General features: G+C 32.9%; 1 protein-coding gene across 1 annotated transcript in view; it reads left to right on the top strand.

The window, feature by feature from the left end:
* The window catches only part of pip5k1cb (phosphatidylinositol-4-phosphate 5-kinase, type I, gamma b), a 113,128-nt gene that overhangs the window by 74,088 nt on the left and 14,739 nt on the right, over positions 1-24,301 (top strand). The window contains exons 11-16 of the mRNA XM_056446150.1: positions 340-424; positions 3,027-3,188; positions 6,906-7,038; positions 9,176-9,211; positions 11,542-11,679; positions 19,847-20,135. Coding sequence (XP_056302125.1) covers positions 340-424; positions 3,027-3,188; positions 6,906-7,038; positions 9,176-9,211; positions 11,542-11,679; positions 19,847-20,135 — 843 coding nt within the window. The remainder of the gene's footprint in view (positions 1-339; positions 425-3,026; positions 3,189-6,905; positions 7,039-9,175; positions 9,212-11,541; positions 11,680-19,846; positions 20,136-24,301) is intronic.

The raw sequence follows: 24,301 nt of genomic DNA, 5'->3' as shown, positions 1-24,301 counted from the left end.
TCTTCTCAAATACTTGCAAATGTTGTGAACTAATAGGGTGAATTATGGGGACATTGTTTAATGCAAACGGCGTGATTTTAGCCCTGATTTGAACTCGCTGACAGGTTTTGAGAAATCGCAGACAAATGCCTGAAGTCACAGGCAAATCGGTGCTGGTTCAAGCGAGTAACAATCACACAGATTGAAAATAGCATTGGCGATTACCTACAGCCAATCAGAATGGAAATGATTTTAGGTGACGAATCTTATTTTGACACATATTTTGGGAAAATGTTTTGTAATTTTTCAAAGGCTAAGCGGATTATCATGTACTAATGCTGTGTTTTTTCCATCCATCAGGACACTGTTTCTGTCCACCGGCCGAACTTCTACGCTGACCGCTTTTTCAGGTTCATGAGCGCCAATGTGTTCAAGAAAAGCACTTGTGAGTCTTGACTGATTAACTTACTCTCAAGTTAATAATGTGCTTTAAATAATGAACCACAATGAATAATTCATAGTTTATTGTCTGTTTTGTCTAGTTTTTTCTTCTACTTTGCTTTGACTCAAAGTGTGTAATGTTGTGATTCTCCTAATATCTGCTTGCTTTGGTTCATGGCTTGTGGTGCTTTAATGAAGCCTTTTTTTTAATCTTTATGAGAAAATTAATAGGAAAAATACATGCAAAGCTGCTATAAAAGTATGCAGGCACACTAATGCATGTTATTATAATGTATGCTAATGCACATCTCCATCTGCTTTCATTAATACATCCATAAACACAAACTAAAGATGTTTATACATGAGGATAATTTTTATATAACTCTTATGCAATAATTAGGTCCTCACAGGATCTTTATCAAACACGTGCATCTTATTGGATTTGCATTTATCCTTAAATAAAAGGTAAAAGTTATATATAGTTATACACAAAAAACTATTGGGTTACTTTAATCAACATGAAGGAGAAATTGTGAGGAACCCAGCTCTCTATATACCTACAAAATAATTTTTTTAATCAAATTTTTGCTCACAAATAGCTAAAAAAGCCTGCAGATTCTGTCTGGCCCTAACAATAAGGCATATACCAACACTGTAAGGACTTTGAGGACAGCACAAAATCTTAAACAATACTCAAACGCATTATATTTATTGAAATATAATGATACAAATAAACATCACCTTTCTGAACAGGGAACTATATACTGTATAACTGCAGGTAAGCTGTGTATATATACTCTCCACATATACACAACTGCTTAGTTTTTCTGGTTTTGACTGTAATGTAAGAACATACTCCTTTTTTTTTTTTTTTTTAAAGCTGCTTGGGAATAATATTCATTGTGAAAAGAAAGCATTATACAAATAAACTTGAGATGAATTTAATTACATATACACCTAATATGCCTTGAGAGTAGGTATAGGCTGGAATAAGATTCTGATGGTACGATAACCTTGGATAAAAATAATAATAATAAAAATAATAATATATTTTATTTATGATGCGCTTTTCTAAAACCCAAAGCGCTTACAAGAAAGTAAAAACAACAAAGCACAGTAAACAATAATAAAAAAATTACAATAAAAAAACACAGTAAGAATAAAAGAGATGTCACAAATTAAAAACAGTCCTAAAAAGATGAGTTTTAAGTAGCTTTTTAAAAGCGTCCAATGAACCGGCATTCCTAATGTTAGTGGGAAGAGCATTCCAGAGTTTGGGAGCACGGAAAGAGAATGCCCTACCTCCCATGGTGCTGAGTTTGAAGCTGAAACAGCGTAGTACTTGAGGCAGAGCGTAGACAGCGAGAGGTAGAGGAAATGGATATTAGGTCACAAATGTAATCTAATAAAAATATCACGGTTTCTCAGGTTAGCGGTATTGTGATGCCTGATTACTGTGTTTAAATGTCTGTGCAAAATAATTCAATAAATAAAACATTTTCCCCTTCGAACACAATATATTTTATTTTGTGAAACATTTAAAATGTTCTGGAGCAGTAAACATGTCAGGCTAAATAATTCAAATAAATCATTGACTTCTGTTGTCTTCATTTGTTTCAGAAACATTTAATTAAATTTAAACAATTTATTTTTACTATTTAAAACAGCATCTTTGGATATCTTTTCTGCCGATGATACTGATGTCCTAAAAAACAAAACAAAACAAAAAAACATAAATAAAAAGTCGTACACATACCGTTCCCAAAGTATAGCAGACGATTTTAAAACCTTGACTTTTCCAAGCCGCGGTATACCTTGAAAACTGATATCATTATCGTCCCATGCCTTTTTGAGAGTGAATAAATCATGGGCTATTTTAAATTTTTGTGTGAACTAACCCTTGTGTGCTGTAGGGTCGTTTTCATCCACTCTGGAGTGATTATTTGAGTCTTAATTTGGCAACAACTGTCTCTGTGTTTCAGCAAATGGGATGATTTTTCATGACCAGTCTTATTTTGACACATATTTTGAGAAAATACTTTGGAAATAAACTCAACAATACACTCTGGGTAAATTGATTACCCTTTCGGTATGTTGGTGACTGTTTTTACCCCATTGACTTTCATTGTAATCACATTTATTGATTGCAAAGCCATGACCGCATATAATCATGCATTTTTCATTGTTGCTGGTTTTACCTGTTGGGAAGAGCTACAATCTGTTGTTTTTACTGTTGATCATCAGTTACAGTGCAAAAAAGTAAGTAGTTTCTGCCTTCTGTATGGAGTATTGTGTGTGCGTGTATGTGTGTGTCTGAATGTCTGCTGTTTTACTCCCACAGAACTCTAGAAACTGTTTATGCACAGGCCTATCTAAAGGGTTAATGTTGATGATGATCAACAGTAATAACGACAGTAATAATGATTGTTAGCAATCAAGAACACATGATTAAATACTGTCATGGATTTGCAGTCAAAAATGCCATTATAATTGAAGTCAACGGGGGAAGAAACAGCCACCAACATAATGAAAGTGTAGTACATTTAATCAATACATAAGGGTTAGTAAGAGCGTGATTGAATTTAAGTATCCTGATGTTTTCTCAGCACTGAAGGCGTCTCCAGCTAAGAAGGGCCGCTCAGTTCTGGCGGTGCCCAAATTCAGTGTCCCTGGAGCGGCCTGGTCTGCCAGTCAGCTCCCCTCAGAGCGAGACGAGAACATTTATGACCTGAGAGGAGCTCGCAGCTTCCCTGTGCTGGAGAACGACGGTCAGTCTGTCTTTATATGTGCATTTCGTTTTGTTTTTTACTCATTTTTTATTATTATTATTAAGCAGATTCTCAGATAGCAGCAGAAACAACTGAACTGAAAAACAGTACAATCTGTTGATTTTATACAGGCAAAGTAATTATTAAATACTGATAATAATGCAGACAATAAGTCATCATGCTTATCACTTCCCAACCCAAATTACCCCACACTGTAAAAATAAAGAAATAAGATAAAAAATGAACATATACAGTTGAAGTCAGAATTATTAGCCCCCCTTTGAGTGTTTTTTTCTTTCTTAAATGTTTCCCAAATGATGTTTAACAGAGCAAGGAAATTTTCACAGTATGTCTGATAATATTTTTTCTTCTGGAGAAAGTCTTATTTGTTTTATTTCAGCTAGAATAAAAGCAGTTTTTAATTTTTTTATGAACCATTTTATAGTCAATGTTATTAGCCCCTTTAAGCAATTTTTTTTTCGATAGTCTACAGAACAAACCATCATTATACAATAACTCGCTTAATTACCATAACCTGCCTAGTTAACCTAATTAACCTAGTTAAGCCTTTAAATGTCACTTTAAGCTGTATAGAAGTGTCTTGAAGAATATCTAGTCAAAAATTATGTGCTGTCATCATGACAAAGAGAAAAGAAATAAGGTAACTGGTTGAAACAATTTAAACAAACAAATGAAGTTTGAACATTACTAAATTGAATTTGTTTGTTTAAAATTAGCCCATATACAGTTATAGTCTGACTTATTCGCCCTCCTGTGAATTTCCTTTTCTTCTTCAAATATTTCCCAAATGATATTGAACAGATTCAGGAAATTTTCACAGTATTTCCTATAATATTTTTGCTTCTGGAGAAAGTCTTATTTGTTTTATTTCAGCTAGAATAAAAGCAGTTTTGAATTTTTATAAAGCCATTTTATGGTCAATATTATTAGCCCCCTTAAGCAATATTTGTTTTGGATTGTTTACAGATCAAACCACTGTTAGACAATGACATGCCTAATTACTCTAACTTTACCCTAATTGCCCTAGTTAAGCCTTTAAATGTCACTTTAAGCTGAATACTAGTGTCTTGAGAAATATCTAGTCAAATATTATTTGCTGTCATCATGACAAAGAGAAAAGAAATCAGTTATTATAAATGAATATTAAAACTATTATGATTAAAAATGTGTTGAAAAAATATTCTCTCCGTTAAACAGAACTTAGGGAAATAAATAAACTGGGGGGCTAAAAATTCAGGGAGCTAATATTTCTGACTTCAACTGTATTAGTAAAATAAATATTTTTAAATAAATAATTTAATTAAATGTACGTAAATAGAAATGGGGGGAGGTAATAAATCTAAGTAAGGTAAAAAAGAAAGTAAGGTCTCAACAAACAAAAGCATAGAATTTTAATCAAATTAATCAATAATTGAGTCTCTAATTGAGTATTCAGTTTTTTCCAGATTATAAAACAAACATTAAGTCTTTCAACCAAGACAGGTTGGCATTGTTTTCATTTTATGTGTGCATATTATTAGGTCTGTCACAATGGGGAATAAGCACAAGGACTTTTAATGTTGAATAAGCCCACTCAGGTGCTTCTGGTGATCTGTTTATGCCATTATAAACTCACCACCACGTTTAAGAACTGATTTGTTTAAAATCAATGATCTTCATTGCCTGATTGAGATGCAATATATAGTGGATCTCACACCGTACTAGAAGCTCTGCATTAAATTACATTGTTCCACATCATGTCATTAAGTGAAAGTTAAAATCAAAATTGTAAAAATAAAATCATGAAACAAACATTTTAAGCTGTAAAAGGTTGCTGTAAAAATGCAAAACACTCATATTTATTTTATTTATATGTTTCTTAATAGTACATTTTTAATATTACATTAATATTACAAGTTAACACATTTATTAGTGCTGGGCAAAGATTAATTGCATCCAAAATAAAAGTTTCTTTTGACAATATATGTGTATGTATTATTTATTTATTTATTTATTTGTTTGTTTATTTGTTTGTTTATTTGTTTATTTATTTGTTTATTTCTTTATATTTCTTTATATATTTATTTCTTTATATATATATTTATTTATGTTTATTTATTTATTTATATATTTATTTCTTTATATATATATATATATTTATATATTTATGTTTATTTATTTATATATATATTTATTTATATATATATTTGTTTATTTCTTTATTTATATATTTATTTCTTTATATATATATATATATATATTTATGTTTATTTATTTATATATATATATTTATTTATTTATATATATATTTATGTTTTTATATATATATATATATATATATATATATATATATATATATATATATATATATATATATTTCTTTATATATTTATATATACATATATATTTATTTATTTATTTATATATATATATATATATATATATATATATATATATATATATATTTATGTTTATTTATTTATTTATTTATATATATATATATATATTTATTTATATATATATTTGTTTTTTTATTTTTATATATATTTCTTTATATATTTGTATATTTATATATTTATTTATATTTATTTTTTTATTTATAATTATTCATATATATATATATTTATATATATATATATATATATATATATATATATATATATATATATATATATATATATATATATATATATATATATATATATGTATATATATATATATATGTATATATATATATATATATATATATATATATATATATATATGTATATATATATATATATATATATATATATATATTATTTTTTATTTTATTTTTTTTTATTAAGTATATATATTACACACACATACAAAGCAATAAAAGTATACAAAACAGTTTTGTTACATAGCTATTTCAATGTATAATTTGTATCACGTACTGTACATATATAATTTATATCTAAATATAAACATTTTCTCAAAAATATGCATGCATTTGTGTATTTCTATATACATAATAAATATACACAGCACACACACATATCTAATGTCAAAACAAGCTATTATTTTATGATTAATTTTTGCCCAGCACTAATATTTATTAACTTTCTGAACTAAAACAGCAACACGATGATGTTATGTGACAACAGTGTAGCATTTTAAATGTCCCTTGGAAGTTTGAAGACATTTTGATTGCTACATACTGTAATTTCACATTTAATTAAAAAACAATATGTCGTAATGCTTTATTTGTGTGAAAACATTTAAAAAAGAAAGAAGTGTCATCCTACATGCCTTTCATCTGAAAAAGCATCAAGATTTATTTGTCAAATGCTGGGGCCGCTTTCTTTCTTACTTGGGTTTACCATGACAGAATGCTGAGGTATCACTTTGTTTGTTTGTTTGTTTGTTTAATTTTACTCATTATTTACTTGTGGCACTATGGGTTGGTGGTTTGGGGCATGAGCAGTAGAGAGTATATTTGATGATGACAGATCTAATGTACTTTATGTTGTATTTAACTTGTAAAAACGCAATAAACATAATGTTTAAATAAAAAAGAAAACATTCAAAAGTTACATTACCAAAAGTGTCAAAGGGAATGATCTCTTAGCATTTGTATAACCAAGAAACAAAAGGTTTTGAACATCCAGAAACAAACATTCTTTGCTAGGTGATTGCATTTAATTTCAGCTTATTTATACATGTAATTAACAGGGGTTTTGGTTTTTCTCTTAGGTCTGCAGTCTTGCACTCCTCCATCATTTGAAGAAGCAACAACGGCATCGGTGGCCACGACTCTGTCCTCCAACACCTCCATATCAATCCCAGAGCGCTCACCGTCAGACACCAGTGAACATCCACGATACAGGTCAACCACACACACATTAAATCTGTTGTTTAACTGATGTTATAATGGATATATGTGACCCTTTACCACAAAACCAGTCATAAGTTTACTTTTTTGGTCAGTTTCTTTTAAAATTGAGATTTATACAGGGTGAATAATTGATCTTTCAGTTGATGTATGGTTTGTTAGAATAGGAGATTGGAGTTGGAGCTGCATTTCTACCAGCGTCGTTAGCAATGTTGTCTAAATTGATGGAAGCCATTATGCCACTGCTTCTGGAAAGGATTTTGGTGGTAATAGTTTTCATTTTCAGCATAATGATCTGCTAATTGCAGAGAAATCCTATTTGGAGAAAGAAAACTGCTGATGAAGTGCAGACTGTCATGGAATGGCCTCCTCAGGGTCCAGACCTGAATATTATAAAGGCTGTATGAGATTGCTGTATGAGAAAGATATGAAATTGCTAAAAGAGGCCTGATATTACACAGCACATTATTTTAGAAAATGTCAGGACAATTACAGCGAAAGAGTTGTGCTCAGTGCCAAAGGAAGCCACATCAAACATAGACTTTCGCTTGAAGAGGAGATGTTGTGCTGTTGTTGTTTTTTGAGCATATTTCCTATACTTTCTGTTTGTTTTTAATAAAGAGACTGATTGATTATATATTGTGCAAAAGTATGAGACCAACAAAGCTGGTATAGAGCTTAGGACTTTTACACAGTACTGTATATCATGGCAGATTAGCATTAGATTGAACCCTTTATAGGCCACTACTGGAAAAATCCTAGGCTGGATTTTTGAATAACGATGTTTTCAGCTCTTTGTACGTGTAAAAGTTCATTGTAAACCAATATGCGTTTCCCAAAAGGCACATAAAAGGATTGCATTTTCAGCATGATAATGATCTGCTAATTGCAGTGAAATCCTATTTGGAGAAAAAAACAGCTGATGAATCACAGACAGTCATGGAATGGCCTTCACAGGGTCCAGACCTGAATATTATTAGGCTGTATGAGATCGCCTGGACAGAAAATGTCAAGATAATTAGAACAAAACAATGCCAAAGGAAGCACATTAAACATAGACTTTTGCATGCAGAGGAAATGTGGTATTGTTGTTTTTTGGGACATAGTTCTTATATTTTCTGTTTGTTTTTAATTAAAAGACTGATAAATACTTAGTCATGTAAGAACACTTTCTACATGCTACTAGTCGCTCTCCATTTCAAAAGTGCTGAAATATAAACAATAATCATCATCTCTTGTGGATTAGCAATCAATATAAAGCATCAACATGCAGACTGAGACATTAAACTGTTACAAGTTATATGTTACTATAGTTGTGTTGTACCACAGCAACCATATAATTACTACAACAGTTTAATTCAAGTATTTAAGTATACAATGGTTTAAAAACACTATATTATTTACCATAGTATTTTTTCATGTAAGTAGCTTACAGTATCTACCACCTCAATGGCAGGCAAATATATTTTAGGTCAATATAAAATGTGGCTCTTTTCTATTTATTGATTTAGAAACATGAATATCCATCTGAATTTTACACATCACCAGAATCAGAACAACCTATTACAGCACTTTAACATTTTTTTACTTAAAAAAATTAGTAATTAGTGTGAATGAAGTTACCATATATGGTTCTTTAACCTATAAAGGGTAAAAGCCCTGATGTTTAATGCCGTCATAATAAGGCAAGTTTATTTATATAGCACATTACATACACAATGGTAATTTAAAGTACTTTACATAAACGAGAATAAAAGAAAAGAAAATTAAAAGAATTAAAAATGATAAAAACTGTTTGCAGTGTGTTAAAACAGGTTATAAATTTTAGAATAAAATTTTATTATATAAAAATTATGCATAATAACTCTTCTTAAAAAATTGTAAACATAGTTCAAATGCATTGTAATTCATTGTTACATTTGAAATTGCTCGTTGTCATGTGAATTGATGCATTATAATTTCTATCAATGTAATTATGAATGGATGCTGAAATTTTATGCATTACTAGGGATAATTAATCCATTATTAAAGGACGCTCAGTAAAGTGTCACCAAAACACTTGACCTCATGCATATTAATGTATTTGTGTGTATGTGTGTGTGTGTGTGCGCGTGTGTGGTTGCATTCACAGAAGACACACACTGTCTCTGAAAGACGCTGAGGGAAGGTGAGTCTCATTTTTATACAATCATTTTGTTGATTTTGTTATTAAACTTATATCACATTGCTAAAACAAATAGATGCTCATTTGTTTTCCATTCCAAATAAAGTTAAAGACAAAATTAAATAGATAAAGACACCCTCCAGTGAAATTTTAATAATTTATCAAATACTTCCCAAATGCTGTTGTTTAACAGAGCAAGAACATTTTTCACAGTGTTTCCTGTTATATTTTCATTTGGGAGAAGTCAATTATAGTTGCTGGAATATATATATATATATATATATATATATATATATATATATATATATATATATATATATATATATATATATATATATATATATATATATATATATATATATATATATATATATATATATATATATATATATATTCCAGCAACTATAATTGACTATATATACAGTTAACACTTTAATAATAGGCAGGAAGTCAGTATTTAATAGTGTAAATTGTTACATAGAATTAAGTGTTACCTTAAAAAAAATGTGTATATGTGTATATATATATATATATATATATATATATATATATATATATATATATTTTTTTTTTTTTTTTTTTTTTTACACTATTAAATACTGACTTCCTGCCTATTATTAAGGTGTTAACTGTTTATTAGTACTTATAAGTGTGTATTCTACCTTAATAACTTATTAAGCAGCAAATTAGGAGTTTGTTGAACTGAAAGTCTTAGTTAATAATAGTTTGTTAATAGCATGAATTGTACATTAAGTTAAAGTGTGATCTAAAATAAATTTAAACCTGCTAAGGTCAATATTATTAGCACTCTTAGAGAAATTATAGTTTTTGATTGTCTACAGAACAATCCATTGTTTTCCAATAACTTAATGAACCTAACTAAGTCTTTAAATGTCACTTTAAGCTGAATATTACTATCTTTAAAAAATATCTAGTCAAAGACAATGTACGGTCCTCATGGCAAAGAGGACAAAACTGATAAAAGAAATTAGTTATAAGTAATTATTAGTTATTAAAACTGTTACAGGTGCAGTATGTAAGTTTGACACCTAGCGGTTGAACTAGGTACTGCACTCCTGGATCAAAACAAACGCAAGCGCAGGTTGCCAGATTGAGGACAGGAGCGAGTGATTTAAACTGTGTTCTAAATAAAAGCAACGGCACCCGATAGAAGGAATATTCTCCATATGTAAAGGTGTTTTTGTCCTAACCAACACCTCGAATCGATATATTAGAAACGGCTTTAATTTCTAGCAGGTGAACAACAGAAAACTAAACAATCATCTCAGGTACACCTCATGTGCTTTATTCAGTGTTAAATGCTAACAATGTGAGTTTGAATGCCATTTTACATGACATTTATTGCCATATACTGAAATCAGCAGCAGATAGTTCACCTCAGATCTGGAAAATAAAGTCAACTGTTTGAAATTGAACTTTATAACTAAACACGTGATTCAGCATGTGCATTTAATAATGTTAAAGAGGGTTAATATGTATTAAATAGATTATGAACCTTACCATTTCGGGAGTGAGTGCACTATATTGTGCTTCTGAATGGCAGTATTTAAATTTCTGTCATGTTTCGTCTGGTGCAAACAGCCAAATTGCTCATCACTGCGTATCTCATTGTGTAGCGTGTTGTTGGAGCACGGGGCTACAATGCTCACCTAATGTTTAAGCTCATAATATTTATAAAATTTGCTAATTAATAACCTCATTTGGAACTCTGAATCTGCGTCTAATATCGGAGTCTGCTACTGTCCATCGGAGGTCACATTTCGGTCACAGACGCATGCTTTCAGAGCCTTTCCGAATGAATGAATGAAATGCACAGTTTTCCAGCAAGGCAACCCGGGGTGCTGAAATATAATTGGCTAAACTGGCATTGGGCAGGTTAAATAGACCAAAACAAAGACAGCGTTCCAGCATGGAAAACACATTTTTAAAGCAGAATATCTGACTTCAGCAGTGTTTTTCAGATAAACAAGAGTGTTCACTGAGCATGTTTCTGAAATATCTGCAAACATATGATGGTGTTTTTATGCTTTAGAAGAGTCAAAAACTTGCACACAGCACCTTTAAAAATATGTTGAAATAAAAAATATTCTCTCTGTTAAGCAGTAATTATAACTTCACAGGAGGGATAATCATTTTTTACAGCTTGTTATGTGTTAGAAACAGATCTGAAAGAGGAGGAACAGAGTTGTCGTTCATGTGGTGGCAGAATTGTAGTCTGAGTGAAAGTGAATGTTCATCAGTGATCTGCAGTAGTTTGATCGCTGGTCACTGTAACAAATATAAAGCATTTCATTTATTTCTTTTTATGGCAGGACTCATGAGGTGGTGGATGTGCATGAAGAAGACCAGCAGACCATCACTGTACAAGTGGAGGTAAAGAGAGAAACAGAAGAAGATGAGGACGAGGGAGAGACAGACGCCTCTCAGACACACACTGATCCAGAGACACAGTATGTTACACACTACAATACACACACACACACACACTGCAACATTAGTTTCTCACTCAGGATTTTTCTGTTTTCACATTCTTAAAGTGATAGTTCAGTGTTCCTTCATTTGTTTACACAGTTTACTTTTCTTTCTTTGGTTGAACACAAAGAAGATGCTTCGAAGAATGCTGGAAACCTGTAATCATTGTCTTCTGTAGTAGAGTGCTCTGCACAAATTAGTACGCTCACTTTCAATGTTCCCTCTAATTTTTCATGTATCTGGGCATACACACAAGCTCCCTGAGCAAACTGAGGACTACTGTGAGCAACATCAGATATGCACGCTTTATTTTTAAATAAGTAATTTGGTCCACTTAAAAAAAAAGACAAAAATCTGAAAAATGGGATGTGTAGATGTTATACAGTATGTGAGAGTCCTGCTTTGGCCTAACACAGTTTTGTAGTTAACATCATTTTCCTCCCTGTATTTAATATATATGACTAGCATTTTGTGTACTGATATGTCTGTGCTCTCATCTACTATCAGGGTATGCCAGGGTGCATTTTTAATACTGCACATAGTCTCATTCTGCATTCTGCAATCTCATTGATTGAGTTCACAAATTCAAAGGCAGAGTTTTTGCTTCGCCAGGTTTCTGGTATACTCACATACTTTGCCATGTGATCGTGGATTTGTTGAACTGACAGCATTGATGCATTCATTTTGATGGCAAGTAAAATATTGTCAATGAGAACTTTAACTTGTTCAGGGTCCGATTTTGTTTTGTGTGACAGCTCGTTCCTTTTCTCTCGGTCTTTTGCGCTCTCCCGCAATAATGTACTAATCCCCTGTCCCATCTTGAGGCTTCGTACAGTTTCGACAGCTTTTAAATGACTTTTATGCTGAACGTGACGCTTGAGATAGTCCAGCTTCCATTCAATCCACATTTTTCCCTCTGAAAACTCACTTGCTACTTTGGCATCGCTGCATGTTTTGCAGAGTAGACCTTTCTCACTTGAAAAAGAAAAAATCTCACCCAATTTCACAGCTTTTTCTCCAATTTGCACATACTCCGACAACCATTCCATCTTAAAAGAACTGCATTTCTTTTTTACTGTGACTTGGTGAGTGGATGTGTCGCTGCCTGTTCGTTTCGCCATGATGCGGGGTTTGTATTAGCATCTATTAACCTGCTAGCTAACCTGCGCGGCGCATATAGGCGGGGCCCAGACGCAAGCACCGTCAATGCCATGATTGGCTTTGTACCGTAAGTGAACTGTATCGTAACATTTCGTAACAACAAAAAAACAATATTATTGGGCGAATTAATTAGATTAAGTCTAATATTAGATATTAATTAATACGTTATGTTGATGTTGTTTATGCGCTAGATAGATTTTCTTGTGCGCTGAGAATGTGCGGGCAGTGCGCGATTGCGCACGCGCGCAGCTTAGAGGGAACATTGCTCACTTTTGAAAATTAGTATTTTTATACATTTCTGAGTGAATAAAGACAATAATTTTTGTTGCATTTAAACCAAACAGTTTAAAAACAGGGTGTCTTAAATCTCAAAAACTAAATTTTAGGCCTTAAAAAGTCTTACATTTACTAAAGTATTGTGTTGTACGTCTTAAAGCTTTTATAGCAACCCAATCTGGCCAACACCCACAGAGCTTGCTTGTTTTGAAACTATTTAAAAAAATTTGGCTCAGAATTAACTGAAATATTATTCTTTTTAATTATTATTATTATATTATTACATTTATTTAATTATATAAAGAAAAAGTTTGACATTGAGAATAAAAATCTTTTCTAACTGGGCCATTTGAAAAACTCCTTGGCGTTTAGCCCTGTATTAGTCTAAAATGTCATTCATAATGGTCTTAAAGTCTTAAATTTAAGTTGCTAAAACCTGCAGAAACCCTGTATTAAACAGTTACGTTCATTAAAATAGAACATCTTTAGGAATAGAAAGATGATACAATTAAATTCAAATGAGTTGCATTAATGCAAAGTATTTTATTAATACAAATTTCAACTCAATTTTATAGATTTTTTTAAGATTCTCTTGAATTTTTTTAACCTGTATATTACAATTTATTTTATATTTCCTCCCTACATATTAATTTGGGAGGTGACACAGTGTCTCAGTGGTTAGCACTGTTCCCTCACAGCAAGAAGGTCACTGGTTTGAGTCCCGGCTGGGTACTTAGCATTTCTGTGCAGAGTTTGCATGTTCTCCCCGTGTTGGCCTGGGTTTCCTCCGGGTGCTCTGGTTTCCCCCACAGTTCAAACACTGATTAGAATTGATTAACTAAATTGGCCGTAGTGTGTGTGTGTGTGTGTGTGTGTGTGTGTGTGTGTGTGTGTGTGTGTGCGTGTGTGCGTGTGTGTGTGTGTGTGTGTGGATTTGAGTGTGTTTGGGTGTTTCCCAGTACTGGCTTTCAGCTGGAAGGTGTCAGCTGTGTCAAACATATGCTGGAATAGTTGGCGGTTCATTCTTCTGTGGCCACCTGTGATGAATAAAGGTACAATATAAAGGTAGTTCTAGTTTTGTTTTTGCTACTGACTACACTAATGTATATGTACAAATATATTATTATAATACATCCTGTAGAAAATATTCATTTAAAAGAGAAATCTGTGAGGGGTGAACTCATTTATGCTCAATACTGTATTTATTTTTCCGACTATGGAAGTCAGTGGTTACTAGTTTTCAGCATTCTTCTAAATATCTTCTTATGTGTTCAACAGAATAAAGAAGCTCTTAAAGGTTTGAGAGTGAGTAAATAGTGAGAACATTATTATTTTTGGTGGAACTATCCTTTTAAACACTCTTAAAGGGTTAGTTCACCCAAAAATGAAAGTTCTGTTTTTTATTACTCACACTCATCGTTCCAAAAAACAAAAAACGTAAAGTCTAGTTTCTCTCCTACTTTCTTTTCCTTTATCTAAATTACTGAATTCAATGATTCTTGAGCTTGAAAAAATTATAATTGTGTAAATTTGCTCATGTACGTTTGTGTATGTTTTCACAGCAAAACAATAAAATAAATGCCTTAATTTGTTTGCTGTAACTGCGGCACAAGCTGTACAGGCTCCACCCTCTTCATGGGCGTGGTTCGGCAGCTCATTTGCATTTAAAGAGACATAAAGAGCCATTTACAGCACAGAATAATAAATGATCCATGAGGGATTTTTGAGTTTTGCTTAATATTTCCAGAAAGTGAGGAAATATGGCATTTGAGATAAAAGCATCTGCCAAATGCATGACTCTAGATGTATGGGGATTAATTTTAGGATTTATTTAGTCCGGCTGTGCATTATCCATTTTCAGACTATCCTAATTCGCGTCATGTTCACGCATGTTATGCAAGATTAAGATTAGTGATTCCAAAATCATGCTAAAATAGCACACAAAGGATTGTGTGCCGTTTCTGATGGAGTTATGGTATATGTCTGTGTTTTTACATTTACATTTAGTCATTTAGCAGATGCTTTTGTCCAAAGTGACTTTCAGTTGAGGAAGCATTCAGCGATTCAACAAGAAGAGGCAATACACACAAGAAGTGATAAGATAGTGCTCAGAAAATTAAGTGCTAGATTAAGGAGGGGGGTTTTCCAGGGCTGGGTTGTGACTGGAAGGCCATCCACTGTGTAAACATATGCTGGAATAGTTGGCGGTTCATTCCACTGTGGTGACCCCTGATAAATAAGTGACTGAGCCGAAGGAAAATGAAGAAATGAATGAATTAAGGAGGGCTGAGTTTTTTAGTATATATTTGAAGTCAAAATTATTCACCCTCCTGTGAATTTCCTTTTCTTCTTCAATTATTTCCCAAATGATGTTTAACAGATTCAGGAATTTTTTCACAGTATTTCCTATAATATTTTTTCTTCTGGAGAAAGTCTTATTGGTTTTATTTCGGCTGGAATAAAAGCAGTTTTTCATTTTTAAAAGCCATTTTAAGGTCAATATTATTAGCCCCCTTAAGCAATATTTGTTTTGGATTGTCTGAAGAACGAACCACTGTTAGACAATGACTTGCCTAATTATCTTAACTTTAACCTAATTAACCTAGTTAAGCCTTTAAAAATCACCGAGTACTAGTATCTTGAATAATATCTAGTCTAATATTATGGGCTGTCGTCATGGCATTACGGGAGTTTTCCGGGAGAAATAACAAAACGGGAGGGTGGCGGGAGATGGGTATAAAATACAGGAGACTTCTGGGAAAAGGGGAGTGTTGGCAGGTATGCTAATAATTTTGACTGCAAGTGTGTGTGTTTGTGTGTGTGTGTGTATGTATGTATGTATGTATATATGTATATATATATATATATATATATACACGTATGTATATGTATGTGTATGTATATATATATATATATATATATATATATATATATATATATATATATATATATATATATATATATATATATATATATATATATATATATATATATATATATATATATATATATATATATATGTATATATGTATGTATATATGTATGTATATATGTATGTATGTGTATATATATATATATATATATATATATATATATATATATATATGTAAATATATATATATATGTAAATATATATACATGTGTGTGTGTGTGTATATATATATATATATATATATATATATATATACTAGATAGTTTTTCAAGACACTTCTATACAGCTTAAAGTGACATTTAAAGGCTTAACTAGGTTAATTAGGTTAACTAGGCAGGTTAGGGTTATTAGGCAAGTTATTGTATAATGATGGTTTGTTCTGTAGACTATCGAAAAAAAAAAATAGCTTAGAGGGGCTAATAATATTGACTTTAAAATGGTGTTTAAAAAAATTAAAAACTGCTTTTATTCTAGCCGGAATAAAACAAATAAGACTTTCTCCAGAAGAACATCAGACATACTGTGAAAATTTTCTTGCTCTGTTAAACATCATTTGGGAAATATTTGAAAAGGAAAAAAATTTCAAAGGAGGCTAATAATTCTGACTTAAACTGTGTATAAAGTCACATATATTTTATCAAGACAGAAGGAGAGGGATGTTTCTACAAGTGGTTTGTCAACCCCACTCACCTGTGTGAAGCAAACTTCATAAATGGAGTTTTTGACAAGAGTGTGTTTTCCACAGGTGCTTTGACAACCCCACTCACCTGTTTGAGGCACACTTCGAATTGATAATGTTTGGGGTGGTGTGTTTTGGGGAGGGGTGGATGATATTAGTGAATCAGCAGTTTTATCCTGTTATTACCCAGAAGCCTTTACTGCAGGAGTGTTGTGGTATTCAGGTGTGGATTTGTCCATCTGTGCTGCTGAGCGGCTTTAATGCTGACCATCTGTTCTGAACTCATGCTAAACACTCAAACTCAGCACTTCTGTCACTGCTAATTCATCAGGAAAACACTGGAGGAGTTTTCTGCTCAGTCTGTCTTACTGTCTTTCTGTCTGTCTGTCTGTCAGCTTAAACAGGACTCAACAATAGCAATGTCAGAGTTGTTGAAAACTAGATTTTTATATTTCTTGGGAAAATGTCAGGGATGTGAGTCTTTGCGCTGCAACCAAAACTTTTCTTGTTTTCAGAAATAATGTCAAAATTAAATGAGTTTTTCCTTAAAATAGGCTAAATAATCTGCCAGTGGGGTAAGTGAAATATTACTGTATTTGCATTGAAATAAGTATAGTTTACTTACAACATTGGCCAGTTATTTAGCTTGTTTTATGGAAAAACTCACTATTTTTGGCATTATTTCTGAAAACAAGACGACAATATTTTTTACTCATCTAGAAATTCTAAAATATGTTTTGATATTTAGACTAGAAAAACATTTTAAGGAAGTGTTTATTGAAACATTTATGTATATTTATGTATAACATACAATATGATGAATTAAAGTAAATATTTAAAATGATCAGTGAAAAATTTTAGCTTTTAGTTATCATATTATCATTATATTATATATTATTTAAAAAATAATTAATAACACAAAATTAATTTGTGTGATTTATTTAATTGATATATAGAATATTTATATATAAACAAATATTTAGTTTTAGTTTTACAAACGTAAATAACATTTGGTGAATTTTAGGCTGTACTGTGAATGGCTCTTAATCTAAAATGTTAAATAAAGGAAGAATTAAAAAGGACTGTGATGGCGATCTATTCATAGGAATTGAGAAATGTAAATTAATTGTTTATTTTTATTGTGCTAAAATAAATATTATTTGAGATATAAATATAAATACTAAAATATAGTTATAATATAGTTATATAATAATAAATATAGTTAGCTAAATATAGTTAGTATAATAATAATAATAATAATGAAAGGTAAATCTTGATATTTGTTTGCTAAAAATGTATAAAAAAATAATTGTCTCTTATATAAATATAATACATGCATTTATTTGATAATATAAGGGATAAACGAAGAGTTCAGATGCAAAAACCTCTAAGTGGCTTCTGAAAATCTTTTCTGAAATGAACATTTTTTCTGTGTGTAGATTCAGTAATTTGACTTTTATGGAAAAGAATAGGTTACTTTCATTGTCTGTAATGTAAAATAACTGAAAATAAGTATAGGAGACTTATTTTAGAAGAAATGTTTAGATGGCTCTTAGAGGCTTTTGCATCTTAACTCAATAAAACAAATGTATTTTTATATGTATTATTATTATTATTATTATTATTATTATTATTATTATTATTGTTATTATTTTTGGCTAACAAAAATCAAGTTTTGCCTTTTTCTTTTTTTATTTACTCAAATAATATTAATTTTAGCACAATAAAAATAAACAATTCATTTACATTTCTCAATTACTATGAAAAGATTGCCATCACGGTCCTTTTTTATTCTTTAAAGGGCACCTATGGTAAAAAATCTACTTTTCAAGCTGTTTGGACAGACATATGTGCATGTATGGTGTATAGACCGTCATATTGGGGTGATATAAACACACCCAGTGCTTTTTTTTTCAATTTAACAACATAAAAAATGGTGGACCAATTGGAGCAGTTTTTTTTAAATCGACCGCTACTTGACGTAGGAGAGCAGTCCCCCCGCCCACCAATATTGATTGACAGGCAATATTGTCACTGTCCAATAAAACATCATATCCTCAGTTTGTTGATTCACGTCCGCCATTTTCAGCGTGAGTCGAAGTGATATCACTAAAGGAACACGCTAGCTCTATTTTTAGATGCAAGGCTCATTGGGCTCAACACAAGAGCAATATTCTCCACATTATCGCTCTAATCAGAATTATTGGTTGTATCTTTAGGTAGGTTTGCAAACGTCTCATTGAGTCTACCTTATACTTCAGCCGTTTGCATTTCTCGCGATCCCAGAAGCTCCCTGTGATCTTAACTAGCATGCGTTTTAGAATTCTAAACATAGGTTTCTATCAGGGTACACTCAAGTGGACCGTGGACCGCTGCAGAAACCTATGTTTAGAATTCAAAAATGCATGGCGCGACGATTCGGGACACCATGTATCTGCCGCACCACAGAGAGTGTCTGGTGTGCCGTGTCGCGGCTTCGAGCGGCGCATCCGGTGCCTTAGTCAAAGTTAATTCAGTGTGCGTGGTTATTAGTTTCTGTGTACAAGCTCGGCACTTGAAACTAGCACACAGTTGGCTGTAAAACTGTACAAAGACACAAATGATTTTGTACGTTCTGCTTGTTCTGTGTCCGAGTCGTACATGTATGACTGATTGCTGAACCTCTCACTCCTGCTCCTTCTCTGTCTGCCTGTCAGACTCTGTTGCAAACGCAGAGCAGGTGAGCTCATGGCCCCGCCCCCTTGTTACGTCTGCGGGAAGCCGAAACTAATTTACATGTGAAGCAACACACCCCTAAGTCAGCGAGCTGTGGACACGCCCCCAACATGACACTTTTTAACACATTATAATAAACAAATCTGAATTGTGTTTTAAACTGAACCTAAACTGGCACACTCAGAAGAACCATAATATTAATATTACATCATAAAAAAGAGGTCAACTATGTGCTCTTTAAAAGCCATTCACAGTAGAGCCTAAAATCCACCCATATACAAAAAAAATTTAATAATCCAAAAATAAAACAAAACGTTGTATTCAATGATTGGCAGAGAGGTAAACAATCATTTTTGACCATTATTTCTTGTCCTTTTTTTAGCATTGCAGCAGAGACAGACATTCCTCCTCCATCTGCAGTATCAGATTCAGACCCTGCTGATGATCTGGAGACACAAACAGCATCTTCAGCTCCAGATGATCAGGAAAATCCTCCTCCAGCAGTCTCCGAGCAGCAGACGGCAGCAGATCCTCCAGAAGCAGAAAGCAGAAGCACTGAATTAGCAGAACCTAACCCACAAACGCAGCTTCCCCCAGCAGATCCGCTGTCCCAGAGCCAGAGCCACGAGTCTCTGGAGGAAGAGCTCGCAGCAAACACCGACATCTACTTCGTAAGTAGAATCATGACTGGAGGATGTTACTCTGACTTTAGCCTTGTTTCCATCTAAAGATGTGCATTCAACTTATGTGTAAATCTGGAATATTGCATAAAACCTTAGTGAATAAAGCAGGGTTTCTATCCAATGAGAAACAAAAGAGAACAAAATCATCACTTCCTGATAAACTGGAGCAAATATGAGTCAGAGAAATGTAGTTTAGTGTATTTGGAGAAGCCACAGTGGAGTTTTTCCTTCAATAAATGAGTTGCGCCTCAGATGAAGAAGACGAAACGCAATGAACGCGGTGGTTTTAGGAGGCATGAGAAGCTCTTTGGGAGCACAGACAGATGCTCAAGACAGTTCTGGAGGGAATATTAATAGAAGAATAATAATACTTAATCACTGTGATGACGGACTGACGGCTGATAGGGTTTTAGAAATGAGCAAAACAACATTTCAGATCTTTTACAATGTGCTGGAAACACTGCAAAGTCCATTAACGTCGTCATTTTTATCATCTGTTCAAACCATGCGGCAACCTCCCGCTCTCCCTCGGGAAGCCAGTACGGAAGTAACTGAAACTGCAATTCATCAAAATTCCGCTAGTCCTGCTCCATAATAGAGCAAATTGCAATTGAGCCCACTGTTAGAATGGCCAACTTTACAGCAGAAAAAAAGGTGTTTACAGCCTGGTACAAAGAACGATTTTGGTTCATATAGCTATTATTACCCTCCATGACAACTTTGAGGGGGGTGAATTTTTTTATAACTCATCCATTTCCTTTATATTAGATTATATTAAGTTTGCATAATTAAGGGCGTGGCCACTTGAGTGACAGCTAGGTCTCGCTGGTCGCCGTCACTTCACCTCAGCTGAATCCTGCAGATTAGCCACTGATATCGGCATATTCATCGTATTTTTGTGTTGTTTTATGTGGCTTTATACAGTCAGCTGCCTTTTGGACTTACAATCTTACAATCATCAGATGATATGGGATGCTGTGTGCACTTAATTGTGCTCACAAACCATTCATGTGGCCTCCGTTTCCCATGTGAGTAAAGTTATATACTAGTATACCATCTCTATAAATGTATTTGTTTTATTTAAGATCATTTATCATTTATAATGCTCTTTAGGGCTGTAAAGCACTCCAGAATGTGACAGATTGATTAGCTGTAGGCTTTAGAACAGTCATATGAAGCATTATCATACAGTGTTATGCTGGATTTTATCAATAGTCTTGCATTTACTAACACACACACACATCTGAAGTGTTTGGAAGTAATTTGCGGTTTCCTCCTGTAGAAAAACGTCATAAGAACAATGTTTAGTGGCTCAGTGTATTACTACAGTGTTTTTGAAAGTCTAAACACTTTATTGATATAGTGTACAGCCAAGCACATGTGGTCAGAACACAAACGAGTTGCAGGTAATAAAGTATCAAGCGTTTCTCCCAAAGTAAAGTCTGTCTGCCAGGTCTAAGCAAAGTGCCAGCAGGTGTCTGTAGCTCCGCTTACTCTCCGCCTCTTTGCCCTTGTTTGGTATCCCGCCGTGGGTGCGATGACGCGCAAACAAAATGGCGACGGTTCGCCGCGCCTACTTGTAGCTTCTTTTGCAGTGTTCAGAAACCTATGGGTGACGTCACGGATGCTACGTCCATATATTTTACAGTCTATGGTTCAAACTAAATCACATCACTTTACTGATGCGCATGCTGGAGTTTATTTACTAAATGTATTTCCATCATAGTTCATGCTAATTTTTTCTTATCGGATAAAAAGTTGATCCTACTCAATTGTGCACACAGTTTTTTTACAACTCCAAATCAGAAGAAGTTGGGACAGAATAAAAAGTAGCGATTACTAAATTGACTTTGACTTCATTGTAGACAATACTACAGACATTATTTAATGTGTTCCTCATGACTTTTATCTTTATTTTTTATTCTAATTTGCAACAAATTTCAAAAAAAGTTGGACAAGTAGAGCATTTACCACTCTGTAATGTTGCTGTTAACACTTAAAAGATGTTTAGGGACTGAAGTGATGAAGTGTTTCAGGTGTAAAGTCTTAAGATGAGCAACAGTACGGGGTCTTCGTTGTCTTCAAAATGCATCACACATTCTCTATTGGAGACAGGTTAGGACTGCAGGCAGGCCAGTCAAGTACCTGTATCCTCTTTCTCCGCAGCAGGACTTTGTAATGTGTGCAGAATGTGGTTTTGCATTGTCTTGTTGAAATATGCATGGGTGTCCCTGGAAAAGAAGGCAGCATATTGTGCTTGACAAAGGTTTGCCAAAGTAGTCCTGAGCCCACGTGGTGATATCGCTACAATAAAAAGCATCACTTCCTGATAAACTGGAGCAAATAATCGCCAGAGAAATGTAGTTTAGTGCATTGGGAGAAGCTAATGTGGTCTTTCTTTCCTCTCATAAATGATATTAATACAATAATCATGAGGAACACATTAAATAATGTTTGTTGTATTGTCTGTAATGAAATACAAGACAGTACATTTAGAAATCACTACTTTCTTTTTTATTAGCATTTTCCATACTGTCCCAACTTTTTCTGATTTGGGGTTGTATATGCTTTTTTAAAAATATATGCACATCTTGGCATTTCCATTAAGCATTTTTTATGCAATATTCCAAAATACTCATAAAAATAGATGGATGGAAACATAGCTGCAGATGTGCTCTTTTAAAGTGAGGATTATCTGTCTGTGTTGAGTTTAAGAGCTTAAGCAGGTATTGTTTTGCTGCTGGTCAGGTCAAATACTAAATTTACACCAGTAAAATGGGGTCATTTTAATATAATTTCATGCTGAGTGAAGAAGTGTTACTTACAGGTAGGCTAACACAGAATCATCACCTGCAGAAATATGCAGATTTCTGAGACCATCAAGTCTATTAATTTACCTATGCAAATGTGTGTGTGTGTATGTGTATATATATATATATATGTATATGTATATGTGTGTGTGTGTGTATATATGTATGTATGTGTGTGTATATATGTATGTATATATGTGTTTATATATGTATGTATGTATGTATATATGTGTGTATATATATATATATATGTGTGTGTGTGTATGTATTTATATACATATACATATATATATATATATACATACATATATATATATATATATATAATTATGAATATAATTATTTAGCATTTATCATGCTAATTTGAGTAATATTATTGAATAATTTGCACATTTTTTTATTTGATTTATGTACAACAGTTTGTAAAGTCATATTTTCTATAAGAGAGCTCCTGTAGCTTTCTTTACCAAACAAGTGGATCTAATTAGATTTAATCCTTAATTAAAATGACATTTTTAATTACAATTTATATACGAGCTAACTGTGAGTCACATGTTCCTCAGAGCATCAGTCTGGAGGATGTGGTCGAGTTATGAAGGTAATGTGTGCGTACGAGCGTGTGTGTCTCACTTCTCTCTCTGGGTGAATAGTTGCAGTGTTCTTTCTCCATCTATTAGTCTGTTATTTTTCTCATATATCTGACAGGAGAGCCTGAAGTCGGTTGCCAGATTGTGTTCAGACAATAAAGCGGTTCTGATTTCATCGTGCTGATTCTACAGTATGACAAGTTAATTAAAACAATCAGAGTGATTTGCTAATGTTTTGGAGTAATGGAATGTGTGCATGAGAGACATAGTGAGAGAATGTGTGCGTGTGTGTGTGAGTGCTTGTGTATAGTCATTCATATTCATATTTTTATTTATTATAGGTAATATAAATGTATGTACAATATTACACAATATTAACTATACTCACCGGCCACATTATTAGGTACACCGGTCCATCAGCCAATCACATGGCAGCAACTCAATGCGTTTAGGCATGTAGACATGGTCAAGACGATCTGCTGCAGTTCAAACTGAGCATCAGAATGGGGAGGGGGATTTAAGTGACTTTGAACGTGGCATGGTTGTTTGTGCCAGACGGGCTGGTCTAAGTGTTTCAGAAACTGCTGATCTGCTGGGATTTTCACGCACAACCATCTTTAGGGTTTACAGAGAATGGTCTTTAAAAGAGAAAATATCCAATGAGCGGCAGTTCTCTGGGCGCCGTGTTGATGCCAGAGGAGAATGGCCAGACTGGTTCCAGCTGATAGAAAGGCAACAGTAACTCAAATAAGCACTC

Source organism: Danio aesculapii, chromosome 2 (genome assembly GCF_903798145.1).
Source record: "Danio aesculapii chromosome 2, fDanAes4.1, whole genome shotgun sequence".
Taxonomy (NCBI): domain Eukaryota; kingdom Metazoa; phylum Chordata; class Actinopteri; order Cypriniformes; family Danionidae; genus Danio; species Danio aesculapii.
The sequence above is the reverse complement of the archived record's forward strand: the minus strand, read 5'-3'. Positions and strand labels throughout refer to the sequence as shown.